Consider the following 16,298-nt stretch of genomic DNA (forward strand, 5'->3'; position numbering starts at 1 on the left):
GACGCGGTCACAGAAGTTGCAAAGTGAGGTGAGGTCGGTCCGTTAAGTGGAGTAACATCTTCTCTTGAATAAAGGCTCCTAAGAGGACATGGACACTGGGTGTGTGGAGAGGCGGGCAACCTAGCAGAAATGCTGTGAAGTTCGAAGTAGAATTTACTATCAAAGTATATACACAGTAGCATATACTATCTTGAGATTCATTGTCTTGCAGGCATTTACAGGAAAATAAATAAATACAATAAAATTTTAACATCTATTTGGATCAACTGAACTGAAACAAAGACTGACAAATGCTGATGTGCAAGAGAAGACACTGCAAATTGAAAATGACAACAGAACAGAGGCCTTCCTTTGGTTGGGACCGACCATGTTGTTGTGGTCCAACTTGTCCACGTGATACGCAAGCCAGAGCAGTGTGATATAGAACATAGACATAGAATAGTACAGCACATTACAGGCCCTTCAGCCCACAATGTTGTGCCGACCCCTAAACCCTGCCTCCCATATAACCCCCCTCACCTTAAATTCCTCCATATACCTGTCTAGTAGTCTCTTAAACTTCATGAGTGTATCTGCCCCCACCACTGACTCAGGCAGTGCATTCCACGCACCAACCACTCTCTGAGTAAAAAACCTTCCTCTAATTTCCCCCTTGAACTTCCCACTCCTTGCCTTAAAGCCATGGCCTCTTGTATTGAGCAGTGGTGCCCTGGGGAAGAGGCGCTGGCTGTCCACTCTATCTATTCCTCTTAATATCTTGTACACCTCTATCATGTCTCCTCTCATCCTCCTTCTCTCCAAAGAGTAAAGCCCTAGCTCCCTTAATCTCTGATCATAATGGATACTCTTTAAACCAGGCAGCATCCTGGTAAATCTCCGCTGTACCCTTTCCAATGCTTCCACATCCTTCCTATAGTGAGGTGACCAGAACTGGACACAGTACTCCAAGTGTGGCCTAACCAGAGTTTTATAGAGCTGCATCATTACCTCGTGACTCTTAAACTCTATCCCTCGACTTATGAAAGCTAACACCCCATAAGCTTTCTTAACTGCCCTATCCACCTGTGAGGCAACTTTCAGGGATCTGTGGATATGTACCCCGAGATCCCTCTGCTCCTCCACACTACCAAGTATCCTGCCATTTACTTTGTACTCTGCCTTGGAGTTTGTCCTTCCAAAGTGTACCACCTCACACTTTTCCTATGGAGAGCATCTATTGCCCACGTGGCAGGCTCCCTCTCTCCACGCAGTGGATGAATCCGAAGAAACAACAGAGACCGATGCGGTTTGATACCAGCGGTGTCACACGCAGGAGTTGCTAGTCGGCGTCGAGCTCAGTGTAGGACTGACTCGGGGCTCGCCAGTTCCCGATTTACCCTCTGGGTTTACTCCTGTGCCTTCCCCATGAGTGAGGCTAGCCGCAAGGCGGCGGAGGTTTGAGATCAGAGTTTTCCTTCTCACTGAGCTGCCGGCCTCGGCTGAGGAGCCCCCTCTGCCCGAAGCAGCTGGTTTGAAGGCACCTTTCTCCTGTCAGTAGGAGTGTTTCTGTTGGGCTTCGTAGCTACTCCACACGTGAAGGGCAGGGGCTGGACTTGGTTGTCAGAGGCTCTTTGAGAAGCTCTTGCCATTCGGTAGATGGTTTGATAGGTGCTGGGAGCTTATCCACATTCCTACCCCTGGCTGCGACAACCTTTGTTGTTGAGTGCCGTCAAGTTGTCGCCGACTCATGGCAACCCTGTGGCTGGTGTGGTTGTCCAGCTTCCTTAGTAGCCTTCACGAACCCAAAATAATATAAATAAATAATACTGAGAGCGTGCAAAGAGTCCTTGAAAGTGAGTCCATAGGTTGTGGAATGGGTTCAGTGTTGAGGTGAGTGAAGTAATCCACGTTGATTCAAGAGCCTGATGGTTGTTCCTGTTGGTCACGGACCTGAACGGCTATTAACCTTCAACCATCAGGCTCCTGAACTGGTGTGGACAACTTCACCCAGTTCAACTCTGAACTGATTTCACATCCTCTTCCCACCCCGTTACCCCATCCCCTTCTCTCAATTCCTCCATCTCCGCCACATTGCTCTCAGCATGAGGCTTTTCACGCCAGAATGAAGGAGATGTCCTCCTTTTCCAAAGAAAGCTGCTTCCCTTCCTCCACCATCAACGCTGCCCTCAGCCGCATCTCTTCCATCTCACACAAGTCTGCCCTTACCCCATCCCGCTGCCATCCTACCAGGGATAGGGTTCCTCTTGTCCTCACCTACCACCCCACCTGCCTCCACGTCCAGCACAGAAATAGTCTGAAATTTCCACCACCTCCAACGGGATCCCACCACCAAGCACATCTTTCCCTGCCCCTCCCCCACTTTCTGCTTTCCGCAGGGCGCAGGGATCGCTCCCTACACGCCTCCCTTGTCCATTCGTCCCTCCCCACTGATCTCTCACTTATCTTTGCAAACGGAGCAAGTGCTACACCTGCCCCTACACCTCCATTCAGGGCCCCAGACAGTCCTTCCAGGTGAGCCGACACTTCACCTGTGAGTCTGTTGGGGTCATATACCATGTCTCGTGCTCCCGGTGTGGCCTCCTGTATTTCGGTGAGACCTGACATGGATTGGGAGACTGCTTTGCCAGGCTCCTACTCTCCGTCCAGAAAAATTCCGCTTCCCATTCCCATTAAGATATGTCTATCCATGGCCTCCTCCACTGTCATGACGAGGCCACTCAGGTTGGAGGAACAACGCCTTATATTTTATCTGGGTAGCCTCCAACCTGATGGCATGAACATTGACTTCTCTAACTTCCGTTAATGCTTTCCTTCTCCATCTCTGCATCTTTCCCCCTCCCCTTTTCCCTCTCTCACCTTATCTCCTTGCCCGCCCATCGCCTCCCTCTGGTGCTCCTCTCCCCCTTTGCTTTCTTCCGTGGCCTTCTGTCCTCTCCGATCAGACTCCCCCTTCTCCAGCCCTGTATCTCTTTCACCGATCAACTTCCCAGCTCTTTACTTCATCCCTCTTCCTCCAGGTTTCACCCTGTGTTTTTCAGTCGCCTCTCCCCCACCTTTTAAATCTACTCCTCAGCAATTTTTCTCCAGTCCTGCCGAAGGGTCTCAGCCTGAAACGTTGACTGTGCTATTTTCCCGTAGATGCTGCCTGGCCTGCTGAGTTCCTCCAGCATTTTGTGTGTGTTTACAACCTACAGGCTTACTTTCGTGGCCTCTACAACTCGCGTCCTCAGTAGTAAATTATTTGTCTTGTTTTGCCCTTTGGTTGTTTGTTGGTCTTTGTCAGTGTTTGTTTTACTGTGAATGCCTGCAAGAAAATGAAACTCAGGGTATCATATGATGACACATACATACTTTAATAATAAATTTACTTTGAGTTTTGAACCCACTGCAGTGGGACCCAAGGCTCCTGTACCTCCTGCCGGATGGTGGTAGTGAGGAGAGAGCATTGCCTGGGTGGTGGGGGTCCTTGATGATGGATGCTGCTTTCCTGTGGCAGCTCGCCTTGTAGATGTGCTCAGTGGTAGGGAGGGTTGGAGGGACGGGGGGTGCGGTTATGAGGTGAGGAGTGAAAAGTGCTTGGGCAGCAGTGGGAGGAGGCTTTCAGGAGCAAGATAGTTCAGCTGGTTGAGAGGTGTCGTTGCAACAACCTTGTCAGTAAGACCAAGGAATTGATTGTGGACTTCTGGAAGGGTAAGTTAAGGGAACACACACCAGTCCTCATTGACGGGTCGGCAGTGGAAAGGGTGAGCGGTTTCAAGTTCCTGGGTGTCATCATCTCTGACGATCTCTCCTGGGCCCGACACATCGATGTAATTACAAATAAGGCACAACAGCAGCTGTAGTTCATTAGGAGTTTGAGGAGACTTGGGATGTCACCAAAGAAGCTCCCAAACTTTTACATATGTGATCTGATAGAGGTTTATAAAATTATGATGGGTATAGATAGAGTGAATGCAAGCAGGCTTTTTCCACTGAGGCAAGGGGAGAAAAAAACCAGAGGACATGGGTTAAGGGTGAGGGGGGAAAAGTTTAAAGGGAACATTAGGGGGGGCTTCTTCACACAGAGAGTGGTGGGAATGTGGAATGAGCTGCCAGACGAGGTGGTAAATGCGGGTTCTTTTTTAACATTTAAGAATAAATTGGACAGATACATGGATGGGAGGTGTATGGAGGGATATGGTCCGTGTGCAGGTCAGTGGGACTAGGCAGAAAGTGGTTCGGTACAGCCAAGAAGGGCCAAAAGGCCTGTTTCTGTGCTGTGGTTTCTATGGTTCTATGTGCTGTGGAGAGCATTCTAACTGGCTGTATCGCCGCCTGGTATTGGGGGGGGGTGGGGGGGGGATCACTGCACAAGATCGGAAAAAGTTGCCAAAAGTTGTAAACTCAGCCGCGTCCATCATGGGCACTGGCCTCCCCAACATCGAGAAAACTTTCAAAAGCTGATGCCTCAAAAAGGTGGCACCCGTCATTGAGGACCCTCACCCAGGTCTTGCCCCCTACTCACAGTTTCCATCAGGGAGCGGCTACAGAAGCCTGAAGGCACACACTCAGCGATTCAGGAACAGCTCCTTCCCCTCTGCCATCCGATTTCTGAATGGACATTGAACCCGTGAACACTGCCTCACTATCTTCTCCCTCCCTATTTCCACTTTAATTTAATTTATTTTTATATATACTTATTTATATTATTCGGTATCACAATGTACTGCTGCTCAAAACCTATTTGATGACGTATGCCGGTGATATTCAACCCGGTTCTGGTTCTGAGAGAATGTGGTTGACCAAAGCTGAGTGAGGAGGGAGGGGAGTGAGAGTTCTTGATGCTGTCCTTTACTCCCTGCAGATAGCTTCTTCCCTCGAATGTCGAAGTGGGTGATTGGCTTCATTCTCCTGCTGCTGGTCATTTTTGTAATTTTGGGTCTGGCCTATTACAACCATCGCAGGATGCAGCGGTGCATAGACGGTGAGTGCGGCTCAGCGAACGGGTAACGGCCGGGTCCCTCTGTGGCTCAGGGTCGGCCTTTATGTCGCGTCCTTGCTGTCTGCGTTGGATACGTAAACCGGGGCAGTACTAAGTAAAACAAGCTGTCAACCCGTGTAGCCAAATCAAAAGGAACAGCAGAACATGATAAAAGTTTGGCGGCAGTGGTGTCGCCAGTCAGCGTTGAACTCTTGCCTTGGGGACTCCAGCTCCGCTCTTTTCCTCGGAGTTTACTGCCAAAGCTCTCCCCATGAGTGGGTATAACCACAAGGCGGCAGAGCTTGAAATCAGGATTTCCCTTCTCCGAGATGACCTGCCTGAAGCGACTGGTTTTAAGGTGCCAGTAACCCACCTTTGCCCCTTCTGTCAGTAGAAACAGTACTTGAGCCACACGTGAAGGCCAGGAGCTGGACTTGCTTGTCAGAGGCTATTTGAGTTGCACGTCATTTGGTAGGTAGTGGGAGCTCCCCCCATCTATGACAACCTTAAGGAACTGAGTAATATCACATCCCCCAGAAAGGCAGAAGGTACTGGGAGTTAAGTGGAACATAGAACAGAGCTGGGTCCGTTTCTCTGCTGTACTGCAGTATAGGTCACCTAATAGAACACAACAGTACAGGTCCTGTAGCTCACAATATCGTACTGACTCTCGGACCCTTCCCTCCCACATAGCCCTCTGGTCTTCTATCATCCATGTGCCTTTCTAAGAATCTCTTAATTGTCCCTAATGTATCTGCCTCACCATCACCCCGGCAGTGTGTTCCAGGATGCACTGTTTTTTTTTAAAAAAAGGCATACTCTGACATTCCCCCCCCAAACTTCCCTCCAATCACTTCAGCATTAAGCCCTCCTGTATTAGCTATTTCCACCTTGGGGGAAAGTTCTCTGGCTGTCCACTCTGTCTCATCATCTTGTACACCTCTATCAAGTTGCCTCTCGTCCTCCTTCGCTCCAAAGAGAAAAGCCCGAGCTCACTCAACATATCATCGTAAGACATGCCCTCTAATCCAGACAGCATCCTGGGAAATCTCCTCTCTAGAGTGTCCACATCCTTCCTATAAGGTGAGCAGAGCTGACACGATGCTACAGGTGTGGTCTAACCAGAGTTTTGTAGAGCTGTAACACTATTGGGTGTATTGTTTGAATACAAGGCGACAGGCGAATGCTGTCTCTGTTTTAATTCACTGTGTTTCCTATTCTGACGAGTTTGTCATTTGTTCTTGCAGCTGTGAAGAAATCCTCGGGTGCTCTGAGTAAGTAAAGCTTTGATTTGTAAGAGCACTGAACCAGGTCCTTAGCCGAACTGCGTCTTGTCTGCCCGTGTTGGCCTCACGTCAGTCTAAGCCCTTCCTGTTTGCCGACCTGTCCGTTTGCTGACGTATCTCCCTCATCCACTTTCATCGGCAGCTCATTCCTTATTCTGAAAAAACCTGCCCCTCGGGTTCCTATTCAATCTCTCTCCAGTCGCCCTGCAGGACACCATCAGACGTAGGAGCAGAATTAGGCCCTTTGGCCCATCGAGTCTGCACCGCGATTCCATCAAAGCTGATTTATTAACCCTCTTAACCTCATTTATCTGCCTCCTCCCTGCAACCTTTGACACTGTGACAAATGAAGATCCCATCGACCTCTGACTTAAATACAGGCCGATGAAAGAACGAGAAATTCTCGTTCTTTTCTTCTTGCTTGAGTCAAGACTCTGGCTGTTGTCCAGTTGAAATGGTGTCCTTTAGTCTTCTGTATTGACATATAACGTAAAAAGAATCGGTCCCAACACAGACCCCTGTGGAGCACCACTAGACACTGGCGGTCAGCCAGAGGAGGCCTCCTCTATTCCCACTCTGTCTCCTGCCAATCAGCCACTGCTTTATCCGTGTTAGAATCTTTCCTGTGATACCATAGTCTTGTAGCTTGTTAAACAGCCTGGTGTGTGCCACCTTGTCAAAGCCCCTCTGAAAATCCAAGTACCGTGCCTTCTACCAGTAATGGTTCTGGGCAAGAGTGAAACTGCTGATTGATTTTTTTTGTTTCTTTCTCTTTGTTACAGAGATCAATGAATTGAATGAACAACTTGGTAAGTGACCATCCGTAAAGGAGATTGTGAATTTATACCTATCAAGATGCTAGAGTGAGGGTATAGAGCTGGGGATTTGTGGTGGGTACGGAGGAAGTTAGGGAGGGAACAGAACATTAGAGTGAAAAATCACATCTTTGTTTGAAGAAAGAGATTTACGATTCTTCCAATTTTAATAAAATTACAGTAAATTTATTACCCGAGTACATATATGTTACCATATACTACCCTGAGATTCATTTTCTTGTAGGCATTTACAGGAAAATGAAAATGCAACAGAATTTATTAAAAGACTACACATAAACAAAGACTGACGAACTACCAATGTGCAGAAGAAGTCACATTGTACAAGTTAAAAAGAATTATTCTGAGAACATGAGTTGTAGAGTCCTTGAAAGTGAGTCTGTAGGTCGTGGAGTCAGTTCAACATTGTGGTGAGTGAAGGTATCCAGGCTGGTTCAGGAGCCTGATGGTTGAAGGGTAATAACTGTTCCTGAACCAGGTGGCTCCTGTCTCTTTTGCCCGATGGTAGCAGCGAGAAAACAGCATGGCTTGGATGGTGGGGGCCCTGGATGGTGGATGCTGCTTTCTTGTGGCAGCGCTCCTTGGAGATGTGCTCTGTGGTAGGGAGGCTGTTGCCTGTGATGGACTGGGCTGTATCCACCACTTTTTGTAGTCTTTTTCCATTCCTGGGCATTGGTGTTTCCAAACCGGGCCTTAATGCGACCAGTCAGGATACTCTCCATTGTGTTTCTATAGAAGTTTGTCGAAGCTTTAGATGACATAGTAAATCTATGTGAACTTCTAAGAAAGTAGGGTTGCTGTCAGGCCTTCTTTGTGATTGCACTTACCTGCTGGTCCCGGGACAGATCCTTGGATGTGAGAATGCCAAGGAATTTAAAACTCTCCACTTGATGAGGACTGGATCATGGACTTTTGATTTCTTCCTCCTGTAGTTGATGATCAGCTCATTAGTTTTGTTGATGCTGAGTGAGAGGTTCGTGTTGTGGCACCATTTGACCTTTGGATAATGTCCCTGTGTCCTGCAAACCTAATACATCCCAGCCCTTCATTTGATTCAGCCTAGATTAACCACTGTACCATCTGCCCATCCATTTTCCTGTGAATTACAGAAGATGGAATATTGTGTTCAGTTCTGGTCACCTCATTATAAGTAGGACGTAGAAGCTTTCAGGAGAGTGCAGAGGAGATTTCCCAGGGTGCTGCTTGGATTAGAGAAAATGTCATATGAGGATTGGCTGAGTGAACTGGGGCTTTTCTCTTTGGATTGAAGGAGGATGAGAAGTGACTTGGTCGAGTTGTGCAAGATGATAAAAGGCAGACTGAGTGGACAGCAGAGACTTTTTCCCGGCGCTAATATGAGGGGGCATAATTTGAAGTTGGTTGGAGGAAAGGAATACTGTGTGTAGTTTTGAGCCCCCTATCTTAGAACGGATGTTCTGATGTTGGAGAGAGTTCAGAGAAGATTTACGAGGATGATTCCTGGAATGCAGGGGCTAACATATGAGGAGCGTCTGTCGGCTCTTGGACTGCATTCATTAGAGTATAGAAGAATGAAAGGGGATCTCTTAGAAACATTTTGAATGTTGAAAGGGTTGGACAGAGCAGATGTGGAAAGGTTGTTTCCCTTGGTGGGTGAGTCCAGGACAAGAGGCCGCAGTCTTAGAATTAGAGGGTACCCAGTTAAAACAGAGATGAGGAGAAATTTTTTTAGCCAGAGGGTCGAGGATTTATGGAATTCATTGCCACATACAGCTGTGGAGGCCCGATCATTGAGGGTGTTTGAGGAGGAGATTGATAGGTATCTAATTAGTCAGGGTATCAAGGGATATGGGGAAAAAGCCGGAAATTGGAACTAGATGGGAGAATAGTTTAGCTCATGGTGGAGTGGCGGAGCAGACTTGATGGGCCGAATGGCCTACTTCTGCTCCTTTATCTTGTGATAAGCACATGGATGATAGAAAACTGGACGGCTACCCTAACCCTAGCCCTAATGCTTGGATGAGAAGGGTTATAGTGATCTTAGAGTAGGTTAAAATTTTGGTGCAACGTTGTGGGTTGAAGGACGTATCATTAGTATCATCGTGTGTTGTGTCGTATGATCATGCATTAGGGTTAGGGTTCAGATCATGGTCTTCCATCTGTCTACCGAGCAAGGGATCATTGCCTGTGGGGAAGACACGCTTCCTGCTGTTGCTCTATACATGACCATGATTGTTCTTGGCATGTTTTTCGATAGAAGTGGTTTGCCATTGCTGCCTTCTGGGCAGCGTCTTTACGAGGCTGGTGACCCCAGCCATCCGAGGTCACAAAACCTGGGCCCGTACTGTGCTGAAGTGGTCCATTATTTGGTGATCTTTTTGGGAAGATGAAATGATTTGATGGTGCAGATGCATTTCCTCCAGTTGAGAGAGGCAAAGCAAGGGGGACGAATCTTAAAATGGAGGGCAGGTACTGGTTCACCAGAGACCTTTACGGTGTCAGATAGGTACCTTCATCATTGTCCCTAATTCCTAACCTGGAATTTTTGTCTCTTGCAGAGAACCAGAAGCAGTTAGCAGAAGGAGGTGAGTCTTGGGATTAATTTATGGTGATCAAGTGTTCTGTGACAAAGAATACTGGTGGCAGATAGGCCATATGCCTTCCTGTGTGTTCAGCGAGGATACAATGAGTGAGAGGACATCCCTGCAGTGCATTCTTGTTCCTGCTGGGATTAACATATTGGATGCTTGTGTGTGACAATCCTGCGAACATTGTGGGTACAACCCAGGAGGAGCCCCTTCATAGTCATAGTCATAGTTTATTGATCCCAGGGGAAATTGCGCCATAAATAATAAATAGTAATAAACCATAAATAGTTAAATAGTAAAAAGTAAATTATGCCAGGAAATAAGTCCAGGACCAGCCTATTGGCTCAGGATGTCTGACACTCCCAGGGAGGAGTTGTAAAGTTTGATGGCCACAGGCAGGAATGACTTCCTATGATGCTCTGTGCTGCATCTCGGTGGAATGAGTCTCTGGCTGAATGTACTCCTGTGTCCACCCAGTACATTATGTAGTGGATGGGAGACATTGTCCAAGATGGCACGCAACTTGGACAGCATCCTCTTTTCAGACACCACCGTCAGAGAGTCCAGTTCCATCCCCACAACATCACTGGCCTTACGAATGAGTTTGTTGATTCTGTTGGTGTCTGCTACCCTCAGCCTGCTGCCCCAGCACACAACAGCAAACATGATAGCACTGGCCACCACAGACTCGTAGAACAGCCTCAGCATCGTCCGGCAGATGTTAAAGGACCTCAGTCTCCTCAGGAAATAGAGACGGCTCTGACCCTTCTTGTAGACAGCCTCAGTGTTCTTTGACCAGTGCAGTTTATTGTCAACTCGTATCCCCAGGTATTTGTAATCCTCCACCCACAGTGTTGTGCTGAACCAGTCAAATGGCCAACCAAACTAATCTCTTCTGCCTACACAGTGTGCATATCCTTCCATTTTCCTCACAATCATGTGCCTATCTACATGTCTCTTAGAAGTCTCCACTATTTCTGCCTCTACCACCACCCCAGGCACCCACCTCTCTCTGCATCTCCTTTGAAATTAGCCCCTCTCACCTTAAATCCATGCCCCCTGGTCTTAGACATTTCAACCCTGGGAAAACGATATTGTCTGTCTACTCTCTCTAGGCCTCTGATGATCTTATAAACCTCTATCAGATCTCCTCCCAGCCTCCGCCGCTCCAGAGAAAACAACCCAAGTTTTTCCAGACTTTGCAGAGTTATACTTATTGTAGATAGTCAGTATTCCGACAGGGTCCAGGGTTCACCTTCAGAACAAACAGTTTCCATCAGAAGCTGACGTCCTCAGGGGTGTCAGAGCATTCACTTCCCAGAATGCATGCTTCCCCCGACCCAGAGATTTAGTTGTTCCTATGAGTCACAGTTATAGAAAAGTACTGCTGAGAAACGGGCTCTATGGCCCATCTAGTCTGTGCCAAACCATTGAAACTGCCTGTAACTCCAGAAGCAGCTAATCCACCTGATGTCTGTTACAGACCCATGGACTCTCACAGCTACCTTGTCCCACCCTGCTACTTGTAAAAACACCATCGCCGTCTCTCAATTGCTCCATCTCCGCCACATCTGCTATCAAGATGGGGCTTTTCATTCTAAAACGAAGGAGATGTCCTCCTTTTTAAAAGAAAGGGGCTTCCCTTCCTCCACCATCAACGCTGCCCTCAACCACATCTCTTCCATTTCACACATGTCTGCTCTTACCCCATCCTCCCGCCACGCTACCAGGGATAGGGTTCCTCTTGTCCTCACCTACCGCCCCACCAGCCTTCACATCCAGCACATAATTCTCCGAAACCTCTGCCACCTCCAATGGGATCCCACCACCAAGCATATCTTTCCCTCCCCCCCCCCCCAATTTCCGTTTCCGCAGGGATTGTTCCCTTCGCGGCTCCCTTGTCCGTTCATCCCTCCCCACTGATCCGCTGATCTCCCTCCGGGCACTTATCATTGCAAGCAGAACAAGTCCCTACACCTCCTCCCTCACTAACATTCAGGGCCCCGAACAGTCCTTCCAGGTGAGGCAACACTTCACCTGTGAGTCTTTTCAGGTCACTGACTATGTTCAGTGCTCCTGGCGTGACCTCCTGTATATCGGTGAGACCCGATGTAGATTGGGAGACTGCTTCGCCGAGCATCTACGCTCTGTCCGCCAGAACAAGCAAGATCTCCCTGTGGCCACCCATTTTAACTCCACTTCCCATTCCCATTCCGATACGTCCATCCATGGCCCCTTCCACCATCATGATGAGGCCACACTCAGGTTGGAGGAACAGCACCTTATATTCTGTTTGGGTAGCCTCCAACCTGATGGCATGGACATTGATTTCTCAAACTTCCGGTAATGGCCCCACTCCCTCCCTTCACCATTTCCCATCCCCTTTCCCTGTCTCATGGTATCCCCTTGCCCACCCATCACCTCCCTCTGGTGCTCCTGCCCCCTTTTCTTTTTTCCACGGCCTTTTGTCTCTTTCAACAATTTACTTCCCAGGTCTTTACTTCATCCCTCCCCCTCTAGGTTTCACCTATCACCTGGCCTTTCTCTCTCCCTCCACCCACCTTTTAAACCTACTCCTCAGCTTTATTTCTCCAGTCCTGCTGAAGGGTTTCGGCCCGAAACGCGGACTGTACTCTTTTCCATAGATGCTGCCTGGCCTGCTGAGTTCGTCCAGCATTTTGTGTGTGTTACTGGGATATCCAGCAGCTGCAGGTTTTCTCTTGCTTGTCATTTAAGCTGCCTTCTCCGATCGGCCTGCATCGGGACCATGGCCCTGCGTTCCCCTCCCATCCATGTTCCTATCCAGACTTCTCTTAAATGTTGAAACCAAGCCCACATGGACCACTTGCGCTGGCAACTCATTTCACACTATTCATGTTCCCCTTAAAACTTTTCACCTTTCACCCTTAACCCATGACCTCTGGTGTTGTAGTCCCACCTGAGCTCAGTGGGAAAAGCCTGTTTGCGTTCACTCTATGTATATTTCGATTACCTCTGTCAAATCCCTCCTCAGTCTTCTATGTTCCAAGGAGTAAAGTCCTAATTGAATCGTCCCTTATAACTCAGGTCCTCCAGGCTCGGCAAAATCCTTGGAATTTTTCTCTGCATGCTCTCAGCCTTATTTATATCTGTCCTGTAGGTACGTGACCAAAACTGCACACAATACTGCAAATTAGACCTCATCAACATCTTGTGCTACTTCCCCCTCCTCCCCCCCCACACTTCTTTCTCTACCCCGCATGCACTGTGTATCTGTAGTGTGAGGTAAACGGACTGTAGTGTGGGTTCATGGATTTCTGCTGCTGTAGTCCACCCACTTCAAGGTCTGACGTTTTATATGTTCGGAGATGCTCTTCTGCACACCGCTGTTGTAACGTGTGGTTATTTGAGTTCCTGTTGCCTTCCCGTCAGCTTGAACCAGTCTGGCCGTTCTCTCACCTCCCTCATTAACCAGGCATTTTCACCCACAGAACTGCTATTTTGTTTCTCGCACCATTCCCTGTAAACTCTAGAGGGCGAAAATCTCAGGAGATCAGCAGGTACTGTCTGGCACCAACAGTCATTCCATGGTCAAAGTTACTGAGATCGCATTTCTTTCCCATTCTGATATTTGGTTCTAACAATTGAACCTTTTGACCAGGCCTGCGTGCTTTTAGACATTGAGTTGCTGCCACATGATTGGCTAATTACATATTTGCATTAATGAGCAAGTGTACCTAATAGAGTGGCCATCAAATGCATGTACAATGGCTAGTTTTTTTTTATTGTGGTACAGCGTGGAATAGGCCCTTCTACAAATTCCCTCTCTTGCGATCAAGTGCCAACCAAATATTCCCAGTCTACCAAAATATTGAAACCCCCATGATTATTGCACCGTGCCCTTTTTTACGTTCCTTTTCTATCTCCCATTGTAATTTGTAGCCTACATCCTGCCTGCTGTTCAGGGGCCTGTATATAACTCACATCGGGGTCTTTTTACCCTTGCAGTTTCTTCATCTTCCAATCCTATGTCGCCTTTTTCCCAAAGCTTTGATTTCATTTTATACCGTTAGAGCCATCCCACCCCTCCTGCCTACCTGCCTGTCCTTTCGATACAACGTGCATCCTTGGATGTTAAGCTCCCAACTGTGACCTTCTTTCAGCCACAACTCAGAGATGCTCACAAGGTCATACCCGTCAATCTCTGACTTGCCATAAAATCATCTACCTCGTTCCATGCAGTGCCTGCATTCCGGTAGAACGCCTTCGGTCCTCTATTCATCACTTTTTGATTTTGGCCCCCTTGTTACGCTTTAACTCATCCTGCTGACTGCAATTTTGCCCTGTCATCTTCCTGACAGTCTCACCACTATGCACTGTATCTAGTTGTACACCAACTGTCCCAGACTCTGCCCTATCGCTCTGGTTCCCATCCCCCTTGCCAAATTAGGTTAAGCCCACCTCCATAACTCCAGCAAACCTGCCCATACGTACAGTGAAACGTCTGTGCCAAGGACCAACGCAACTGGGGGCGGCCTGCAAGTGTCACCATGCCAACATAGCGTGCCCGCTGCTCACTAACCTGCACCTGTCTGTCTTTGGAAACCAAGCACCCAGGGAAAACCCATGCGATTGTGGGGAGAACTTAGAAACTCCTTACAGACTGCAGCAGGAATTGAACCCAGTTTGTGTGCGCTGATGTTCTTGGACCTCACCCCCAGCCTGCTCTGATAACTGTTAAAACCCCTCCACTCTCCCACCCTGTTCTGCAGCTGGGTCTCTGACCTGAAGCGTTGTCTAGCTTCCCTTTCCGTGGGCGCTGTTAAACAGAGGTCTTCCTGTGTTTCTGATCAACTGCAGCCTTATCTGTTCCCTGAACGACTGGAAGTGTTACAGCTTCCCGTTTAACCGCTGGATTTTTGTTCTCTTTCAGAGTATGAGAGGTTGTGCAGGGAGAAAGGTAAGGCCGGCCAAAATGTGTGGGTTGTGTTGTGAAGGTGGTGGGATGGGGTAATGACTGTATGAGGCAATAAGCCTGTGGCTGTTCCCCTCTCTAAAAGTACAGTGTTTTGAATATTTTGGGGGGGGGGTGATTACAGTTTGAAGTTTGCCTATCAGGCGAAAGCAAATAACATCTCAGCTGTCTCTGTACGCAATGGGGAAGGCAAAGACTCTCGGTGTACAGCAGTCACAGAGGACTTCTAAAGTCCAGATGAATGGTCTCGGCCCGAAACGTCGTCTGTACGATTCCGTAGAGCCTGACCTGCTGAGTTCCTCCAGCGTTTTGTGTGCGTTGCTGCGGATTTGCAGCATCTGCAGAATCTCTTGTGTTTCTAAACTATCTCATCGGTTATTAATTTTTGGATCATATTTCAGAGACTGTTAAGTAATTGTGTAAAGCAAACGCTGGGCTCTTACAATTTTGCTTTATTTTTGAAACTGATATATAGAAACATAGAAACATAGAAAATAGGTGCAGGAGCAGGCCATTCGGCCCTTCGAGCCTGCACCGCCATTTATTATGATCATGGCTGATCATCCAACTCAGAACCCCGCCCCAGCCTTCCCTCCATACCCCCTGACCCCTGTAGCCACAAGGGCCATATCTAACTCCCTCTTAAACATAGCCAATGAACTGGCCTCAACAGCTTCCTGTGGCAGAGAATTCCACAGATTCACCACTCTCTGTGTGAAGAAGTTTTTCCTAATCTCGGTCCTAAAAGACTTCCCCTCTATCCTCAAACTGTGACCCCTCGTTCTGGACTTCCCCAACGTCGGGAACAATCTTCCTGCATCTAGCCTGTCCAATCCCTTTAGGATCCTATAAGTTTCAATCAGATCCCCCCTCAATCTTCTAAATTCCAACGAGTACAAGCCCAGTTCATCCAGTCTTTCTTCATATGAAAGTCCTGCCATCCCAGGAATCAATCTGGTGAACCTTCTTTGTACTCCCTCTATGGCAAAGATGTCTTTCCTTAGATTAGGGGACCAAAACTGCACACAATACTCCAGGTGTGGTCTCACCAAGGCCTTGTACAACTGCAGTAGTACCTCCCTGCTCCTGTACTCGAATCCTCTCCCTATAAATGCCAGCATACCATTCGCCTTTTTCACCGCCTGCTGTACCTGCATGCCCACTTTCAATGACTGGTGTATAATGACACCCAGGTCTCGTTGCACCTCCCCTTTTCCTAATCGGCCACCATTCAGATAATAATCTGTTTTCCTGTTTTTGCCACCAAAGTGGATAACTTCACATTTATCCACATTAAATTGCATCTGCCATGAATTTGCCCACTCACCCAACCTATCCAAGTCACCCTGCATCCTCTTAGCATCCTCCTCACAGCTAACACTGCCACCCAGCTTCGTGTCATCTGCAAACTTGGAGATGCTGCATTTAATTCCCTCATCCAAGTCATTAATATATATTGTAAACAACTGGGGTCCCAGCACTGAGCCTTGCGGTACCCCACTAGTCACCGCCTGCCATTCTGAAAAGGTCCCGTTTATTCCCACTCTTTGCTTCCTGTCTGCTAACCCCTGGATGGAAACCCCTTCCTCACCTGTTGTTTTATCCTAGAGGTGATTAAAATTATTCCATCGTCAAGTAGAATGAGAGATTTTTTTATATATTGAATTCCTGATGTCACGACTTCTCACTGCTATCAGA

At 47.9% G+C, this 16,298-nt stretch overlaps 1 protein-coding gene across 3 annotated transcripts in view; it reads left to right on the plus strand.

Annotated features, from left to right (window-relative positions):
- The window catches only part of LOC134346521 (butyrophilin subfamily 2 member A1-like), a 52,018-nt gene that overhangs the window by 11,923 nt on the left and 23,797 nt on the right, over window positions 1-16,298 (plus strand). For all 3 annotated transcript variants that reach the window (XR_010017941.1, XM_063047930.1, XM_063047931.1), the window contains 5 exons: window positions 4,844-4,963; window positions 6,208-6,234; window positions 7,029-7,055; window positions 9,617-9,643; window positions 14,559-14,585. Coding sequence is in view for 2 of the 3 variants with exons in the window: in XM_063047930.1 (XP_062904000.1) it covers window positions 4,844-4,963; window positions 6,208-6,234; window positions 7,029-7,055; window positions 9,617-9,643; window positions 14,559-14,585 (228 nt within the window). In the remaining variant the exon portion in view is untranslated. The remainder of the gene's footprint in view (window positions 1-4,843; window positions 4,964-6,207; window positions 6,235-7,028; window positions 7,056-9,616; window positions 9,644-14,558; window positions 14,586-16,298) is intronic.

This window comes from Mobula hypostoma, chromosome 5 (genome assembly GCF_963921235.1).
Source record: "Mobula hypostoma chromosome 5, sMobHyp1.1, whole genome shotgun sequence".
Classification (NCBI taxonomy): Eukaryota; Metazoa; Chordata; class Chondrichthyes; order Myliobatiformes; family Myliobatidae; genus Mobula; species Mobula hypostoma.